The 20,189-nt window shown below is 39.2% G+C and overlaps 1 protein-coding gene across 1 annotated transcript in view; it reads left to right on the top strand.

Annotated features, from left to right (window-relative positions):
* The first annotated feature begins 210 nt into the window (after window positions 1-210).
* The window catches only part of LOC117439704 (mitogen-activated protein kinase-binding protein 1-like), a 33,802-nt gene continuing 13,823 nt past the window's right edge, over window positions 211-20,189 (top strand). The window contains exons 1-15 of the mRNA XM_034075702.2: window positions 211-312; window positions 1,418-1,509; window positions 6,066-6,128; window positions 6,319-6,376; window positions 9,416-9,586; window positions 10,319-10,456; window positions 10,893-11,075; window positions 13,253-13,413; window positions 13,956-14,145; window positions 14,574-14,717; window positions 14,838-15,016; window positions 15,673-15,764; window positions 15,871-15,996; window positions 16,362-16,432; window positions 19,508-19,626. Coding sequence (XP_033931593.1) covers window positions 211-312; window positions 1,418-1,509; window positions 6,066-6,128; window positions 6,319-6,376; window positions 9,416-9,586; window positions 10,319-10,456; window positions 10,893-11,075; window positions 13,253-13,413; window positions 13,956-14,145; window positions 14,574-14,717; window positions 14,838-15,016; window positions 15,673-15,764; window positions 15,871-15,996; window positions 16,362-16,432; window positions 19,508-19,626 — 1,889 coding nt within the window. The remainder of the gene's footprint in view (window positions 313-1,417; window positions 1,510-6,065; window positions 6,129-6,318; window positions 6,377-9,415; window positions 9,587-10,318; window positions 10,457-10,892; window positions 11,076-13,252; window positions 13,414-13,955; window positions 14,146-14,573; window positions 14,718-14,837; window positions 15,017-15,672; window positions 15,765-15,870; window positions 15,997-16,361; window positions 16,433-19,507; window positions 19,627-20,189) is intronic.

The raw sequence follows: 20,189 nt of genomic DNA, 5'->3' as shown, positions 1-20,189 counted from the left end.
AAACTGCAGAAGACAGCAGAGACCAGTAAACCCACTCAAGAGATTATCGTGTACAAATCCCGGCAGCAGGAACACTGTCCGACTCTGTGAACATCTACAGTTTTCCTGGTGGGAGGCTTGTTGGTGGGAGGTTTTGACAGGCTTTTCATTCCCTTCTCCAGCCCTGCTGCATTCACTTGTCCAGTGGATTGTTGTCAGAAGTGCCACAAAATGCCAGGCGATGGGTTCACGATTAAAAGTCGCATCAGGAATTTGCTGCGTTCTCCATCAATCAGGCACAAGAAGAACAGGAAAGAAAGTCTCACCAGCAAGGTAATTATTCATTCTTAGAACGTACTTTTTAAAAGTTTCTGAGCAAAAGCAGCAATCAGTAATACTCTATATGATAGCCTTCTATTTGCAGTGTAGTACAAATCAATGTTATATCTTGCAGTGATTATTGATTTATAAGTTAAATGCTACCTGAGCAACATTTATGGCACTTGAAACTGCAACTATATAGAACAGGGTATTTGGGCATCATTTAGAAAGGGGTTATAGTTGTAAATAATTGTTCTATTAATAATAACACATTGTTGACTAATGCTTCATATATAAGTTATTAGGGTACAATATTAGCACAGTTTACAAGCCAAATAATGGTAAAATATACTTGGCTGGTCGATTTGCCTGACTCACTATTAAAAAAACAATAGTTATCTATTGAGTGGCTAGTTTATTTTTGTAAAATTGTGAAATTCACTGGCCATTTTGGTGGTGGGCAAAAATGTAAATGTTGCAACTTGATAATAATCCAATGATAAAATCGTTTAGGCAATGATAACATCGTTTAGGTTACCAATTTGCACCAAAGTCTCTTGTTTTAGTTGAATTACTTCTAGATAGAACATCTAACTATACGCATACATAGGAGTATACCATTAGTTTTAACCTAAATAAAAGAGGTCTGATTAGACAGTGACACTCAGAAAAATATATAACTTGTAATAACAAGAATAAATAGAAACCTTAAGCTCACAGTAGTTTAGGATAGCAAGCCTGCGATTGCCTGATCATGCTTTTTATTATTCACTCTTAATATTTAGTGTACTGTAGATTCAGGTATACCTTCATCTTACTCCAAAGTAATCAATGACACGTAGGGCTGCTTTATAATTACCCAGACAGACAGACAGACAGACAGACAGACAGACAGACAGACAGACAGACAGACAGACAGACAGACAGACAGACAGAGTGGACATTAGTCAGACATCGACCTCCCATGTTGCATTCAAACCAATCTATTTCTCTCTTTGAATTATTGACAAAGGTGCTTAGTTCAATCACTGCTGCTTTGAGTTCAGTATTTATCCCACTGTCAACTCAAATTGTACTTCTCCCTGTGATTGAATCCTCCCGCTGTGTGTCTCTACAGGTGACCTTAGAGAAGGTGTTAGGAATCACAGCATCAGGAAACAGCGGTCTGGCCTGTGACCCCCGATCTGGTCTGGTTGCCTATCCTGCAGGGTAAGAAGAGAGACCATTTCTGCATCCTTTTCCAGATATCTGACCTTTGACCTAGCAGCACTCCAAGCTTCCTTATCATATCTACCTAACACAGTGTGCAAATCCCTCTGTCTAAAGTGTCTATGTGTTATCTCAGAGGAACTGATGAGGAGAGCTCTGTGGAGTACCTGATCAGAGTAACTCCAAAGCTTCTTTTATCCTATCCTCGGGGAGGCTTCCTTTGATTCTCTCACTGATGTGAAGAGTGTTGTGTAGTATTATTAATTTGTGAAAACGGTGACACCCTGTGTTAACTTTCAATGCAGAATAAAAATAATTGTGAGATGCAGGTTGCAGGATTTTGATACAACTAAACAGTGGCAATGCTTTAGGACTGCTAAATAACAAGCACACTAGGGCATGCTAGGCTGTAATAGAAACAGTACACTGAGCCTCTTTTGTTGTCCTCAAACATTCTGACAAAGCTGTGTTAATACTAAGAAAGTCAATGGCTGCTGTGCACACTATTGTTGTGGCCAAGAGTGTATATTTGTGATTGTGTTTCTGAGAGAAACTACTGCTGTGTGTGTGTCGTGGCATTTTCTGTTCTGGATGTCACTTTAGCGAGCTTTATCGCCTACTTCCCAAATTTGAGAGTGTGGCAATGTTCATGCCGCCTCACTTCAAATATGCGCAAGCAATGCAGCTCAACCCAGTCTCATGGCATTTCGTGTTCACCAACACGATTTTTAATCTATTGATTCGTGTTCACCAACACGATTTCCCCCTTTTTTTCGTGTTGCACAGCACGATTTTAAAAGCAATGTATTTCTACTGGTAATGTGTTTCGTGCCTGCAGCACGTCTTTTTCTCCGGTCGGGTCGTGGAAGACCGGAAGCTGTGTGGTTCATAAAAACATGTTCTTACTCAATATCAAGCCACAGTTATTGCTTTTATTTTAAATCGTATAATTTCGGACTTTTGTTGCCGTCTGTGAGGATAATAAATGGGGCTCAGAGCCTCAGAATACTGAAATCTGTATTTTTAAATCTTTTTTTCCTTCTACTTTGTTATTCTTTTCAAAATAACACACTGTTATTTACTCACCAATAACACACAATTATCCTTGCTTTTATTTATTGGTTTGATTCCATAATCTTGGGCTTTTTTGGCGTCCGTCAGGAACTGAATTTCAAAATAAAAAGAACCGGAAACAGACGTAGGCATTTCGAGGGATTACCCAAGATCCTCAGCTATGGTTTAAGCTTGCTGATTGGATGTTTTAGCCGCAATGCATGCTGGGATTTGGTGTTTATATTATATGAAATCCGGAAAACATTTTAAAAGAATAAAATAATACTTAATTCCGAGTGCTCTTGCTTTTCTCTTTGAAAGTACTCACATAACGGCATTGTAATACACGGTTCGGCTGCATTACATATTACAGATCTGCCGTAGTTCTTTATTTATAGAGCCCTGATGAGAAGACCTTTGGAAAAACTGAAGAAATGCCGACGAAACTGAATACTTGACGTGGATCATAAATATATCAACAATTAAACAACATCTTCAATTTCTCTTCCCACAATACGTCTCCTTGCAGTATCAACACTAATTCGGCTGACTTTTATATTTGATCTAATTCATAGATAGGTTATATTTACACCATAACGGTGCACAGCTGATATAAAAGGACTTGTAGTTTTAAAAGATATTACGGATTTCCTTTGAATATAAGAATGTAAATACTGAGTCTGAAATAGTATAGCAATATGCTGTAAAATTATGTGAAAACATGAATAAAACTACACATCTTCAGATGTTGTACATACATAAGTGTCCTACACTAATAATACAAAGTTATTATGGCTGTGTGTACCTTGTGTGCACCGCCTAGTGGTTAAAGCACGTTATTGAATTATTGTTTTTATGTGTTATATTTGATTAAAAAAATATTAAGAGTACATACTTTCATAGGGGGAAAGTAGAAGGTCAATGATAGAAATATAGAATATAAAAAATCAAGAAGATACTGTAAGTGATCTCTACAATAAAACAGTTTAGTGCAGGATGTACAAAGATATTAATAGGAGGAGGTGCAAAACAGAAAAACGAATTAACCTTTATTTAAACATTAAATAACAGATTAAGGTCTTCTTTTAAATAAGAAAAAAGCGTTGGGGGTATCTATCTACAGATAAATATTAAGCCTGACAAAGTACTTAACGTCTAATATATTGCTTTATTGCAATGTTAACTATGTTGAAGCACTTATTTTAACTGATATTATACACATTAATTATACTCTTATGTATGTAGATAGAATAAGAAATGTGCAGAATATGACAGTTTAATGGTGGAGGTACACACATATTGATAGATGTCTTGTAATGCACTGTTGAGGAACCTGTGACCCAAGTTTTTCATTCATTGCATAACTACACCGTAGTTGTGTATGATATGTCAATAAACCTTTGAAAATCTTGAAATCTTGAAAGGGATGTGCAAAATAGCCATAATATACAGTCTTTAATTAACTATTAGTAGAGAATAACGAGTAATGAATATACTTTATTACTCGTTTCCATTCATGTCAATTGCAAATACATGTTTAGTCTTCTCAAGCACCAGCTATCAAATATCTCTCCTGATTGTTGGCACTTGACAATCACCTTACCTGAATTTTACTCAGGTGTAACTAAAGTCTGATTTAAGGGTTGTTTATATTTCACATCATTAATCAGAATCTGTAAAGTAACTCAAATAAGTGTAGTGGAGTAAAAATACCAGGTTAACCTCTGAATTGTAGTGGAGTAGAATTACAAAGTAACAATGAGCTGTCATGTGGGTATATATTAATGCTATATATTAATGCTGCGCATTATGGACACAAGCGATTTTCACCCATTTATTAATTATATGTTTTACATTTGATAACACCAATGTGTTTAATACTGGCAACTTCTAATTGCGGGAAAAACGAAAACGTTCAGTAGAGACGTCCCATAGAACATTTTGCGAAACACAATAGCCAGCATGTGTAGTTCTGGGGGGGCGTTCGATTCCAATTTTGGATAGTCTGGCGTGGTTTTGTTCCATTTCAAACAGCTGTTTGACGCTCGGCGTAACCTTGGCGCACTGCCACTCCAACATCCAATCCCAAAGTTTGAAGATTAACCTCTTAAGCCCAAAGGTCCCCCCAGTGGACCCCTCCCACCGTTTTTTTACGAGACTATGTCTCAGGGCTTCTTAACATTTATGAAACTATTAATGTGTCGTACCCTTTTAAAAGGTAAGAAACTCCGCTAACTGACAATAAGAACAATTGTTCTGTGCTTTCGGTCTTCCACCACCCGACCGGAGAAAAAGACGTGCTGCAGGCACGAAACACATTACCAGTAGAAATACATTGCTTTTAAAATCGTGCTGTGCAACACGAAAAAAAGGGGGAAATCGTGTTGGTGAACACGAATCAATAGATTAAAAATCGTGTTGGTGAACACGAAATGCCGTGAGACTGGGTTGTGCAGCTACCTGTTATGGCACCATAGAACTGACAGCTTCAAACAGGTGCTTTTGGAAGAGGTTGTGAAGAGGAAGTTATCTTACCAGGAAACATTATATTAACATCTGAACATGGAAAAATGTTAAAGAGGATGAATCACACTCTAGAAGCAGGAACAAAACACTTCAAGACAGGACCTTTTGATTTAAAGCTTTCAGAAAATCAATGCAAACACTTTACACACATGTACAAAAGTGGGTTTATGTTACGTTTAGTACCATTGTTTATTTACTCCCCTCAAAGGAGTTATATATTTTCATGATTTCATTATTAATAACTTAATTAGAAGATACAGTAGTCTTACCTCATGATAAAGTGGAAGCTAGCACCAGGAGCCGATTAGCTTAGCTAGGTTTACAAGGATAAAACAGCCATTCTGTCTTTGTTGAAAAGTAAAAAACCTTAGCAGACTTAGCAGTGTATTCCTTTGAAATATTAAATAATATTCACCTAAATACATGAAGTGTGCTCGAACACCTTTCAGCATATTTGAAACTAGCTCAGTAACCTCATACCAATCTGTTTTACAGTTCAGAAATTCTTCATGCATTCAACCTTGTATCGTATGACCCACAAAATAGTAGATTTATGAAAAAGTACAGGGTTTTTGTGTTTCTTGTTGTTTTATTAAATAGTTCACAGACTAAGGTTTAATTACGGATCGACCGAGATTAGTACACTTTGGCTTACTTCTGTAGATTAATACTATTCTGTGTTACAGAGTTCAAATGTTTATTATGTCATGGTGTATTATCAGTAAGCCTCTGTATGTTAAAAACTGCCACAAGTATGCACTGTGAAAAGAGAATAAAATTATCCCTGAGCTGAAAATATTTATTTTCCATTGAACTTTCACTAAATATCTTTAATGCCACTTGAAGGTTGGCACCGGAAATTAAACCGTTCCTTCAGTGCAAGGAATAGATACCAAACATCAGTTCCAAGACAAATGCATTATTGGTTAAAACATATCTCATATTGTGAATTATGATTGTATTTTTTCATTCTGTAGGTGTGTGGTAGTTCTGCTCAACGCCAAAAAGAACAAACAGCACCACATTATCAACACGTCACGGTGAGTTGAACCCAAATACAATCTGCCTAGCAGGTTCATGTTGGGACTATTTTCTATCTATCAACTACATCCAGCAACAAGCACATGTGTAGATGCCCTCTTCTTTCTGCATGGTGGTATGGTGTATTTGGGTAGAAAGAATATTTACTTAAAAATCCCACTGAGCTCTCTTTCTGTCTTTATCTCACAGGAAGACCATTACAGCTCTTTCCTTCTCCCCCAATGGCAAGCACTTGGTCACTGGAGAGGTTAGTATTTTTTACTGTCAATCTGGCCTTGCATTAATGTGCTTTTCCAGAATTTCCACATCTTGAAGGCTTCAGTTTCCCATAGCTTCACATCTCAAATAAAAAGTGCTAAATCAAAGTACTATTTGTCGGTTACCACAGAAAACCTGAATAATCCTAGGAAATTTTGGAAAGCCATAAAATCGATTTCCTCCGTGCCTTACCATAGCATCTGGCACTATATCAGACAGGGCTACTATGCTAAATTGCTTTAATGAGCATTTGGTGTCTTGTGGCTCTCTGTTTGGCTGTGTGGCTCCTGTGAACGCTCCAATCCTTGACTCTGAACAATGTGGTCTGGAAAACCCTTTCAGTTTTACTCCTGTAACTATTGGTATTGTTCATGAAGCACTATCCAAGTTAGATCCTAGGAAACCGGCTGGCCCGGACCACGTAGAACCTTTCTTTTTAAATATAGCTGCAGATTTTATTGCTCCACCTCTTACTTCTCTTTTTAACCTCTCCCTCAGCACTAACACAATTCCAAAAGTATGGAAGTCTGCTTATGTCTTGCCTTTACTGAAAGGAGGGGAGGCAACTATTTTAAATAACTATAGGCCAATCTCTAAATTGTCAGTTCTGGCTAAGGTGCTCGAACGACTTGTGAGTGAACAAGTAAAGGAGTTTTTATGTATAAATGACATCCTGTCTAAACATCAGTCAGGCTTCAGAAAGAAACACAGCACCATCACTGCGACAATGAAAGTGGTGAATGACATTACTACTATTTTAGATAATAAGCAGAGTTGTGCAGCTCTGTTTATTGACCTTTCCAAAGCATTTGACACCGTCGATCATCGCATTTTAAAGCAGAGGCTACTCAGTATTGGCATATCCAGCCTTGCAGTGGGGTGGTTTGTGAACTACCTCTCTGAAAGGTCCCAATGTGTTCATTTTTGATGGACTATCTTCTGAGTGGTTAAACATTTCTAATGGTGTACCACAAGGTTCTGTTTTAGGACCACTTTTATTCTCCATATATATTAACAGCGTAGGTGATAATGTGGATGAAGCTACTTTACATTTTTATGCGGATGATACTGTGATGTATTGTGCAGGTCCCTCCATTAAGGAGGCTGGTGTTAAATTACAAGCTGTTTTTAACACTATTCAGACTCAGCTCTCTGAACTAAAGCTTCTTTTAAATGTGGATAAAACCAAGGTAATGCTCTTTTCAAAAGCTAAAAAGACACCAGAGCCTGTTTTAGATATTGTAACTACGCAAGGAACAAAACTTGAAGTTGTTACCTGTTACAAATACCTTGGTATCTGGCTTGATGATTGTCTCACTTTTAAACTTCAGGTCAATAACCTGCTTAAAAAACTGAGGGTTAGGCTAGGTTTCTTCTACAGGAACAAGTCCTGTTTCTCGCTTGAGGCCAGGAAAAGGCTAGTCACTGTGACCTTTTTACCTGTGCTGGACTATGGGGATTTGTTGTTTATGAATGCACCTGCCAATTACCTGAGCAAATTGGATGCTGCGTATCACAGTGCTCTGAGATTTGTCACAAATTGTAAAGCGCTTACACATCACTGTACACTGTATACCAAGGCAGGTTTACCATCACTCTCTGTACGGAGGCGCAGTCATTGGTACACGTTTATCTATAAAGCTTTGTTGGGTAAACTCCCGTATTATATCTGCTCTCTGATAACAAAGAGAGTTGCAAGCAGCTATTGTCTGAGGTCACATGATGTAGTCTTGTTAGATGTGCCAAGAGCAAGGACGGTCTTAGGTAAGACAGCTTTTATGTGCGCAGCTCCACTTGCTTGGAACAATCTTCAGCAAGAATTGAAACTGAGCAATCTCATTCCTCTGCATGTTTTTAAAGCTAGGGTAAATGAAATGCTTGCTGATACAATGGGCACTTGTAAATGTCTATAACTATGTATCCTGTAAATATAATGTATAATGTCCTTTATTGTTTTATGTTTCATGTGGAACCTATATGCTGCAGGTCTCCCTTGAAAAAGAGATCTATGATCTCAATGGGACCAATCTGGATAAATAAAGGTTTGAGATGAAATGAAAATAGCATAAATAGTTGAGAACATCCCAGCAGGATGTAGGCCTCCAGTCATTTATGAATGGTGATCATGCATGTCTTATTGGGGAAGTGCTTAAGAGTGAGTTCCCCTCATGTATCACTGTCATTTGACTGTACAAAAATTGCAGTTATGTTGTAGTAACAGTTTGTGCCTCAACACAACACACTATCTTAATCCGCCGCAGCCAATCAAAGCCGATTAAAGACTTCTGCATGTAAGTGGATGAGCGTGCAGTAGTTGCCATGACTGCAGAGACCAAAGTCCAACAGACCAAATGCAACAAGGATAGGCCGCTTTTCTGCTGATGTTAAAACACAATTTTTCTTTACACTATATATACTCGAAAGTCATTACAGAACAGGTTTTTTTTATAAAACTGCTCAATGTACAAGTTTAATCTTCCAGGCAAAATGTTTATATAATATTCTGCAACCAACTGAGAGCATCACAGCTCTGAGAGAATTTCCATGAAAAAGGAGAAGATGCTCCTGAGTGATTGATCGGATAAGAAACGTCCCTCATTCATTCACCACACAGGAGCTAATTTACATCAAGGACAGGCAGGCGGCAGGCGTGCATATGTTTTTTTCATACGTCTTTTTCTTTCTGTCTCTTCAGCATGCAGCTCAGACTTTAGCTGAATGTCATTCATTTCAGTGTCCTTCAGGTTGCATTTCCTCTCACCTGTTAACTTTTTGAAAGGTAATTCTATCAAAGCGAGAGGCCACACAAATAGACTGCTAACCTTTAAACCCTTGAGAGAAAATAAAAAGGATCAGGCCCAGGGACAAGTAACTGTATACGGTGAGCAGAGGTCAGAGACAGAGTGGATAATCTCTCTTAACTGACAGGTGACTGCTCTATGTTGTTCCAGTGGATTTAAAGACTGGGGACAACAAATAAAACATAGTGTTGACCTATTTCCTCTATATCCCTCTGTTATTTCCCCAGAGCGGTCACCTTCCAGCGGTGAGACTTTGGGATGTGGAAGAACGGAGACAGGTGGCGGAGCTCCAGAGGCACCAATATGGCGTCTCCTGTGTGGCTTTCTCCCCCAACAGCAAATATATCGTCAGTGTGGGAAACCAGCATGACATGATGGTCAACGTCTGGGCATGGAAGGTACGTAGACTGCACTGTAACTTTTATCCATGTACTTTTTCTTTTAATGTTTAATTGAACTATTCATATCTTAGACTGCACTGTAACTTTTATCCATGTATTTTTATTTGATTAGCTTTTATTTTTAATGACTGTTTTTAAATGCCATTTTCTTAATGTCTTTCATTTTTTGTAAAGCACTTTGAATTGCCTTGTGTTGAAAAGTGCTATATAAATAAACTTGCCTTGTCTTGCCTTGCCTTGCCTTACGTCTGTCATATTGGTTCAAGCTACAAAGCAGTTGGGTTTTACCTACACACTCCTAGTTATGATTTTGGAGTATTTTGACAATTTGGGAAATTATGCTTATGTATTATCAGCAAGCTCAGCATAAAGACTGGAAGTGTGTTTTGTATAAAATCAAAAAGTGTTTAACCCTTATGCCACATTTTCTTTTAACCAATATCAGTCCTGATCATGACTATCAACTATTCATTCATTTTCACACTTTAAACCCTTTAAATGCCAGTGTGTTTACATATTGCCTTTGTTGTTTTGATATGATTTTTTAAAATGATTTTCCGTATAATAAATGTTATTTAGAATTTTATGTTTTTCACAGTTTGGGAAATGTCAATAAGCAATATTGAATAGGAAATTCTAAATTAGAAAGCCAAAAATGTCCTTAGTGAAGTACAAAGGTTCCCAGAATGCTCTGTTTTGAACATGTTATGTTGTATTATTGTCCTGCAGAAGGATGTAGTTGTGGCGGCCAACAAGGTGTCCAGTCAGGTGACGGGTGTGTCTTTCTCTGAGGACAGCTCCTACTTTGTAACTGTGGGGAACAGACATGTCAAGTTCTGGTATCTGGACCACTGCAAGGCCAATAAGGTAATGTATCATGTTGGTGTCTTTTGTTAAGAGGTTTGTAGTAAGTTTATATACCGTATGACTAACACTCATTGCTTTGACAACTGCCCAAGCTAAAATAAAAGTTGAGTGGTAAAGTGAACTTTACAAAGTGGTGTTCACAGCTTTATTGCAGCTTATTGCATAATCAAACATGGAAACACTCAGATAAAGAAATGGGAAAACATTTGGTAACACCTGTGAAATTCTTTGTCATCTCTTTTGGCATTCCTTTGTTAGTTTTCACACCAAGCAATTTTATTTTTAAAATGAAAAAATCTTACTACACACATTTCCTAATGACTGGATGCTGATGTAATGTCAACAAACACAGAAGTAACTTTGTGATTAGTGTACATGTTGCCAGTATTCTGCTTAAACCCTCATCCCCTGACCCTCACCCCTCTGTGGTGTTCAGGCCAGCGCCCCTGTCCCTCTGCTGGGCCGCTCGGGACTGCTGGGGGATCTGAGGAACAACTTCTTCTGTGATGTGGCCTGTGGGCGGGGCTCTGCATCCGACTCCACCTTCTGCATCACCTCCTCCGGCCTGCTGTGCGAGTTTAACAGCAAGAGGACGCTGGACAATTGGGTGGACCTGCGGGTGAGTGACAGTTACAGGAAGAATCCAACAGTGACAATGTTGGGCTCTAGTCACCACTACTTGTATTTATGATATTTACCCAAAGGTGGGAGTGATGCGGGGGATATTGGTTGGTTTGGTTTAATATGTAGGTGCTGATATGCACTGCCCTGTATTTACCAAAAAGGTGATATCTCAGAAGTATTCCTCTGCCTTAATAAAAAAAAGTCTGTCAACCAGAAACATTAAAGCTCACTTTATATATAAAAATGTATTAAATACTTTTAAAAACTTAATATCAGAGCAAAGCTATACTGTAGCTGTTACCCCTGTTTCTAGTTTTTGTGCTAAGCTAAGCTAACAATCTCCTGGCTGTAGTGTTATATTATATAAGGCACAGATGTGACAGAATGACATTCAATCAGAGTTCATTCTTCATATATCGCCCAATATAACACATTTTACATTTGATCACAGCATTTATTAACCTTCACATCGGCTTTGACAAAAAAAAGCATCTTTCTAATATTTTTTAATTAATAAGCGTGGTTAAAAACCTATGTGGCATTACGACATTTATTTCTTACTTTGAAAGGCCGCAAAGGCTATGCTAATGCTTTTCCATGAACATGCATTTAGTTCTTTATTGCTTCAGTAGGTGTCCGGGATATTAATGGGAAGTTAATGCTCCAGTATATTTATGCATTCATTACTGCGTGCTCGGTGTCCAGCTGTGGTGTTTAATAAAGAAGATGAAAGTGTGTGAGTCCTGCGCCTGCTTACTGTCAGAGGATCAGGGAGGGATTAGCAGCAGGGACCGAGTATACAGAAGGTGTTTGGAAGCGTTCCAATACGGACGCATTGATGTCCCTCTGCAACCTTCTGTAACCTTTATCATTACTGACACGCAGGGCTGGGGCTCTCCTCTACACTTAATCATGAAACTGCACTTGATTTCTCTTGATACTTGGGATTTACAAGAGGTCCCCTTTTTATATTGGAGCAAGCAGTGTTTCAGTCTGTAGAGGCTTGGCTTGGAAACCAGATGGTCACCAGTTAAAGTCCCGGCAAGACCAAGTGCTACCGAGGTGTCCCTGAGCAAGGCACCGTTCCCTACACTGCTCCCCGGGCGCCGTTCAAAATGGCAGCACACTGCTCCTAACACAGGATGGGTTAAATGCAGAGAAACAATTTCTCGACGAGGCATTAATAAAAGTCCATTTTATCTTATCTTATTTTATGGTACCTGGAAATGTGGCGCCAAACAAGGCAGCTCCTTCACTCGGACTCCTCTCCTTTCACGTGTATTTTGGGCCTAATCTCTCCAGGGTTTTTTTGTGTGCATGTGCCTATTTGAATGTATCAGCAACAGCAACTGTATTTCCCATAGGGGATTTTTCAATTATGCCTTTCTTCTTATGGACAGAATTATTTAAAAAAAAAAAAAATTGTATTTCTTTATATAGTCACAAAGTATTGATAATACAGTTTGATCATTTTTGAGCCTCGTCCATGCTCAGCTCTCTGAATATATTTTGCACGTTTTTGCACATGTCTGCACAGCCCTCCACTTTAAAATATAATAAATTGTAGTTTGCCATATATTTTCATATATAAATTGTCTTAAGTGTTTTAGTTCTTTGGCTTTTAAGGTTATTTGCATATTTAAATGTGGTGTAAATACTTGTCTTTATTCTTTGTTAATGCTAAATAGTTTCTCAAGACACCAAAGCAAATTCCTTGTTTGTGTAAATGTACCTGGCAATACATTTGATTGTGATTCGAAACAAACAATAAGTGAAGCAAATAATAATAACCATAATCATATATAAAATAGAAAGAAAACAGCAACTGAGAAGAAAACCAAAATAATACACAGGGGTTGCTTTCCGTTTTAAGAAAAAAAATCAGATAAAAACAATTCTGGTCGTGTACCGGAGCACAGGAGCTGCAAAGAAAATTGAAAATGGCTCAAACCGGACATCCCATCGCTTGACAACTGGTCTGATACACTCCTTTAAAAAAATGTTATGGAAAGAATCACTTTTTCCATGAGGCTTCAGGATAATCAATTTGAGGAAACATGGAAAAGGAGGCAACAATACTGTACATTTTACACGGACAGATTTCCCTGCTACAGTAGGGTCTTCTATAACTATGAAATGCTGACGCCTGTTGCCTCGTGTCCTTCCTTCCAGACGGGCGTGGCTCAGTCCCTGTCTCTCTCTGAGGATCTGGTCTTCTGTGGCTGCTCCGATGGAACGGTGCGAGCCTTCAGCCCCGTCGACCTCTGCTTCATCTGCACGCTGCCGCGGCCGCACCGCCTCGGCTCTGACGCCTCAGCCCTCAGGGAGGCCAGGTGAGGAAGAGATCAGGAGGAAACACAGCCTTTTGTTGGCAGGGATCCACTGCAGGAACAAACACTCTGAATTTATAGCACCTCCTGTCTCAAGTGACTCGGTTTCACAGCTTTAAAAACACCTAAATGTTTCCAGCTAGAGCCAAAATCAATAGTGGGTTTTTACTTGAAATAGCTCACTTTTAGTTATTTAACTGTACCACATATTTTACAAACTCTGACAGAGTTATGATGGGTTTTAAAGAGAAGTGGGGTTACATTTGTCTAATTTCTTACCTCTTTTTCTTTTTATACACGAAACAGTTTTTCAAACATTTCCACAAAAATGTAATATTGTGAAAATTACTATCCTAGAGTAGTATCATCTTATAGCTTTGTAATATAATACAAATAAATACATTTTATGCACTCAATATTGAAGAGAAACTCCCTTGTAGCATCGAAAATTGTATATTATAAACATTTCTCAGGATAGTGTATCGTTGTTCAGAAAATAACCCTCCCATGACAAAACTAATCTATAACAATCACTTTCCCATCAGCCACCTGTTTCCTACCATGACGGACGCCCGTTACCCAGACACCATTGCTGTGACCTTTGACCCCGTCAGCCAGTGGCTCAGCTGTGTGTACAGCGACCACAGTGTGTATGTGTGGGATGTGACGGACATCAGCCGGGTGGAGAAGGTGCACTCAGCCCTCTACCATGCTGCCTGTGTCGGGGACCTGGAAGTAAACAAGTGAACAATAAACACCTCTTTCACCACGGCGACACGTGTAGTGTGTTTCAAACCAGCTCCTGATTCAGTGTGTAGTTAATAATTACACAACGGGTTAAACGTTGCATTGACTGGGCTGCTGATAGGGGAACCTTGGGGGATTAAATGCCAAATATCTAATTTAGTACACAATTGGATCTTATTTTTATATTTCTCAATTGCTAATTAAATGAATAGGCTATAAAAATACTTGTCTAAACTGGCCTTATTAATTCAAAGCTTACATTTTCACAACCAACAACCACCATTGGATTAAAGTCCCACAGCTTATCATAACACCCTCCATAATGAATGTAAATTATGGCTCTGCATTGAATTTCTGCATAATTAATATTCCCTGCAGTCCCACCTAATTAAAACCCTTCTCTCCTCCTTCCCCAGATGTTCCCAGATGTTCGTGGTGAATTTGCTGCTGGTTTGTCATCAGGTGTATTCCTTAGTTGCTCAGCTGATAACACCATCAGACTGTGGCGCACGTCAGACTGGACACACACTCGTGATCACTCTCAGAATATCCTCAGCAAAGTGAGTTTGGCGTCAATATCTGTATTTCTTCATCTCCTACAAAATAAAAACCGGTGATTATTTCAGAAGCACACATTCTCCCTTTGACGCGTTATTTCTCTTTCCACCATCGCCTTGTAGGATCTCCTGAATATAATCTACATAGACGGAAACACCAGTACCTTGCTGGATCCGGAGTGTTTGAACGCAGACAGACCCGGAGACGGACAGACAGCAGAAAGCAGGACGGGCATCAGGACCATCTGTGTGAGTCCAGATGGAAAACATCTGGCATCTGGAGATCGTAGCGGGGTGCTGAGGTAGGACAGGGAGGATTAAACTGAGACTGATGTCTGGTTGAGGTGACCTCCATCTTGAAAAAACATACCCTCTTCACCTACTGCTGCCAGCAGCAATAACTCTGACTAGCAGAAAACTCCCAGCTTCATATTTTATTATTTTCTTGAACCAGATTCCATTATTTCCCCCCTTTTTATATAACCCTGTACAATTACTACAGTGTTGTCACAGTCTACTCCATTGGATTTCATTTGTACTTAACTCCAACTACTTTTCACACTAGAATAATGTATTCACTATTTATTTATTTATATCTTTTCTTGTCTTGTTTTTTCTAAAAGTTTCAGGAAAAAAGACGATCTCTCTTTTTGTCCTGATGCATTTGTATAAAAACCTGTCTGAAAATGAGCTGATCAGATTTTGGCCACTTTGTGATGTCACAATGTTTTGTTGTTTTGTGCCAAATCCTTCAGAAACATGTTTTGTACATATCGGAGACCTATGATATATATTAAAAAAATTAAACACAGAATAAAAAAACAGAACAATATATAAAATCGATTGCAGGTAGTTATCGACACTGACAGAATGTTGTTATATGATTTCTGTAAAAAAAAACAATTTCCCAATTTAGGATGAATCAGATATATATCGAATGTAATCTAATACTCTCCAGGGTTCACGACCTCAGCAGCATGGAGGAGATCCTGAACGTAGAGGCCCATGACGCTGAGATCCTCTGCCTGGAATACAGCAAACCAGAAACAGGTCAGTGTGTGTTTCTCTTGACGATTATAGTCCCAACACTCTTGAAAAATCTTTGTGCGTTGGCTGTGTGTACGATCATGTGATTTCTTTGCCTTATCACTGTCAGGCCTGAAGCTGCTGGCCTCCTCTAGCAGGGACCGTCTGATCCACGTCTTGGATGCGGAGGACGACTACAGTCTTCTGCAGACTCTCGACGAGCACTCTTCATCCATAACAGCCGTCCGCTTCGCTGGTGAGCCACTCGAGACTGTCAACATCTGACGGCTAATCTTTGCCTAATCCTCGCTCTCATCTCCTTTCAGTCCCATTCTTTTATTTCACTTGCAGCTCTGCCTGTTTAGATAATAGATTACAGCTATGCATTTGCTAAGTGGAGCTTTGTTTGTTGTAAGCAGAGAGCTCTTTATGTTCTGCGCTTTGTTTAAATGTTCTCTCAATTTGCCTACTAGCACCCTGGTTTTTAAATTTAGATTGACTAAGTCTATGAATGTCAAGATGTTCTTTATCTCTAGATTGAAGAAAATGACTAACTGGAACCGGTACACTTTTTGTACTATGGGCGTTAATAACTTGATATGTTGTGTCGTTGTTCTTCAGCCGATAAGAATAAGGTGAAGATGATCAGCTGTGGGGCCGACAAGAGCATCTATTTCCGCACTGCACATCAGGTAAAAACGCTTTTCAGCAAGATGCTAACCCACCGTTGCACGTGTCTTTCCTCAGGTGGATGCTGATGTACAAGAGCCAATAAACACTCATACAGTATGTCAATACACCAACTAAGCTATGAGTTAGTGTATCACATGACGAGAAGCAAAAATATTATTTATTTAATATTCAACCAAATGTCATGTCTTCCATATATTTGATAATAGAAATCGATATTCAGACCAGACTTATAACAACATATAACTTCCTCCTAACTTTTTCTTTTAATATGACATTGTTTTTGTAAATGTTTTGATCATAATCACATGAAATCAGAACATTTGACTAAAGGAATACAGATTGATGCTAGCTTATGCTACAGCTATCACTTAAAACACATTTTAAGTTTATTTTTGCAATACAGAGGACGCTTCAGCAAACATGAATTTCCTTAAATTCTCCTAATTACATCCAGCCATTAAAGACACAGCTCTGATCTTGGTTCAGCATTGCTTGCGGCTTCATTGATTTTGACTACAATTATTTATTAATGTATTTGCTATGAATTTCTGCACAGCACAACAGAAACACAATACATTTAGCCTCTGTTTGTGAATACAACTCTACAGCATATACTAGAAAGGGAGTATATGGGTGTTCAGGTTGTATAACTAAATGCTAAAAATGACATCCTGCTGCATCCTTTCCTCTACTCTTGGTTCTGGGTCACTGTGACCATTTTCCCGACATCATTCTGTGATTCAGGCGGCCTCTGCAGTGACTCATTAGGTTTTGTAGAGCAAGAAAACCCATGGCTTGTTGGTCTCCAGCGAAACCTCTCCTCAGCATCCTGACATTCACAGAGTGTTCTTTCAGGAACGTGTTGTGACAGGCCCGAGCTCAGCAGAATGTAACGAGCATCTTTTGAAGCTGCCTGTTATTGTGCTCACTGTTTTCAAAGATTGATTTTCTATGGCCTTCATTCAAAAAGTACATGTTCTGCCAAACTTCAACCAACGCAAATACTTAATGTTCTGCCTTTCATCCATTCCACACACATCAACTATGTGTATATACTGCCTTGCTATGTGAAATAAGATGCATTTTTGAAGAAGTCTTTGTTGTTGTTTGAGCTAGGTGAAATTAAGATGAGCTTCACCTTTTAATGTCCTGTCTATGAGCTCATAAGGGATGGGCTATTTCAGTAAAAATACCTCCATTCATGATTATTATTTGTGTCTGCATGACTATAAAAAGGTACATGACCCTTAATGTTAAAGAAGTTTGGGAAATAAAGTAGGGATTAAACAGTTTTGGTGTTTGCACCTGTGGGTTAGAACACAATTGTAGAAATCAATCAACCAAATATTGATTGCATGCAGTGACGTGCACAGGTACGGGCTAATGTTGCCCGGGCAACAGCCCGTTTGCCATTTTTGTCCGACCTGCCCCTCTGGAGCATGCTCTGGAGAGATAGAGAGTTTTTTTTGTTTTCTATTGTGACCGAATCAACATGATAAGCCCACAATTAGTATTGTAGCGTCTCACTGCGATAAAAAGAAAACTTGTCAGCGCTTTCATCTGCCTCCAGTCACGTGACTTTGTTTACAATCTGACAGCTGGAAGCAAAGGCAAGCCCTCCGAGTCCGGCCTCATATGGCTATGGTGATCACACCAAATGGCGGTAGAGTATAGGGGACAAACCAGGGGACTTTACTTCTTCTTGACACCGTCGGTTATTTACAAAAAAAACAACTAGGCCTAAATATAGCCTATTTGTTGTTATTGTGCTTCGGTCTTTCTGTGTCTTTTCACCTGCTCCGTGAACTCCCTCAACGGGGCCGCTCACTCTCTTTTCTTGATTGCCCTCTCTCAGAGAACACTTCACTGTCCCGCTTCATTGTAGGATTTCTGCCATGTCTCTACTTTAGTTTGACCATCTCTGTTATTAGGTTATGGAATTCTAAATAAGTAATGAAATACCTTACCGTTACTACGCTCATAAAGAATTATAAGAATAATGCGTATTGAACTGGTTTCATTAATTCGTGATTTTATTTAAGGTAATTAGGCTAGTAAGGAGCCCTATTTTATCAGTAGCCATGTCTGCCGAGCAGTTACAATGGTCAAACTACATTAAAACAGAATTGTCCCCATTTGTCTTTAATAGTTACTAACATTAGATCTTTTAATGAGATGTGGACCGCAAAAAATGTGCCTGAATAACGAATTTAGCAGTTGGACATGAAAGTCAACTGATTGTCACTTGCAATGACAGTGTTGTGCTTTTATTACATTACATTACATTTTGTTAGACACTTTTATCCAAAGTGACATTCAGTACTGTGGACAATCCCCACAGGAGCAATTTGGGGTGAAGTGTCACCAGGGAAACAACGACATGCTGACTGCAGTGGGACTTTTGTATTGTATTGTAGCCTTTATTTAACCAGGTGAAAATCCCATTGAGATCAACGATCTCTTTTTCAAGGGAGACCTGCAGCAGACTTGAACTTCCTATCCCCAGATTTGAAGTCCAGCACACTACCCACTGAGCCACAGCCACCCCATTTTATATCATGAACCTTTTACATTAAAAACAAGGGGGGAGGCCCTTTTTCCAGTTTAGAGCAATAGCCCATCCAAATGTCTGCACGTCCCTGATTGCATGTAATTAGTATTTCTTGGGATGATTGGGAACGTTTTTCTTTACTCACTGCTTATATCTTTGTGATGCCCCTGTGGGGCCATCAGTAGAGAGGGTGTGGCTGTTCTGTCTGTGCTGCATTGGCTCCAGTGATTGCATTGATTACAGTAACTCAGGGCACCTGGGTCTGGTGTCCTGCAGCTATTTGAAGCCTCTCTGCTCCTCTCTGTTCTCGCTCTGCTTTCCCCTGCAGACACCTGGTGTTGTTGAGTATATATGGTTGTTACTTTAGTTGCTTAAACAAAATGACACACTGTATACTACAAACTGTATGCCAATTTGAATATGAAGTCTTATGCTGTATTATGTATTAAATGTACCCCTTATGCTAAAACAACAGGAGCCATCCTCTTCAGAACAAACCTCACAGTTTCTATTTGTTTCCCAGACGGACAGAGGAACAGAGTTCAGGCGTTCTCACCACATGGTGATGAAGACCACTCTGTACGACATGGGGGTGGACCCCACCTGCCACGCTGCTGTCGGCTGCCAGGACCGATCCATCAGGTGAGAGGCTGGGGGGGTGTTTTTGTTGAATTTCCATGAGGTTAGCAATAAGGAAACAAGGGCAGCAGCTCAGTCAGTAGGCTGGGGAACCAGAGGGTCACTGGTGCAAGTTTACAAGTGACAAACTTCTGCCTTGGTGTCCTTGAGCAAAGCACTCCACTCTGACTCTCCGGAGTTGTAAACAATAGCTGCCCACTGAGCCTAATAAATAGATAGATAGATATACTTTATAAATCCCAAATTGGGAAATTATTTGTTTACAGGACCAGTGTGCTCAACATTAAAATACAAATACTTAAAAGTGGAAAAGATTTTATAAATAAAATGAATGTGAAAAATAGTATAAACAATAATAATAGCTTAGATTTATATAGCGCCTTTCATGGGACCCAAGGTCGCTTTCCAAAGAAAAACAGGAGTCAAACAAACAAACAAACAAAAACCAAAGGCAGTCAGACAAAACAACAAATAAATTAGGGGCCGAAGGCCTTGGCAAACAGACGGGACTTGAGGGCGTCAAGAGTGGGGATGTTAGACAAAAATACAACATTCTGGATAATCAA

Source organism: Pseudochaenichthys georgianus, chromosome 24 (genome assembly GCF_902827115.2).
Source record: "Pseudochaenichthys georgianus chromosome 24, fPseGeo1.2, whole genome shotgun sequence".
Lineage (NCBI taxonomy): Eukaryota > Metazoa > Chordata > Actinopteri > Perciformes > Channichthyidae > Pseudochaenichthys > Pseudochaenichthys georgianus.
This window is presented reverse-complemented; position numbering and strand designations above follow the sequence as displayed.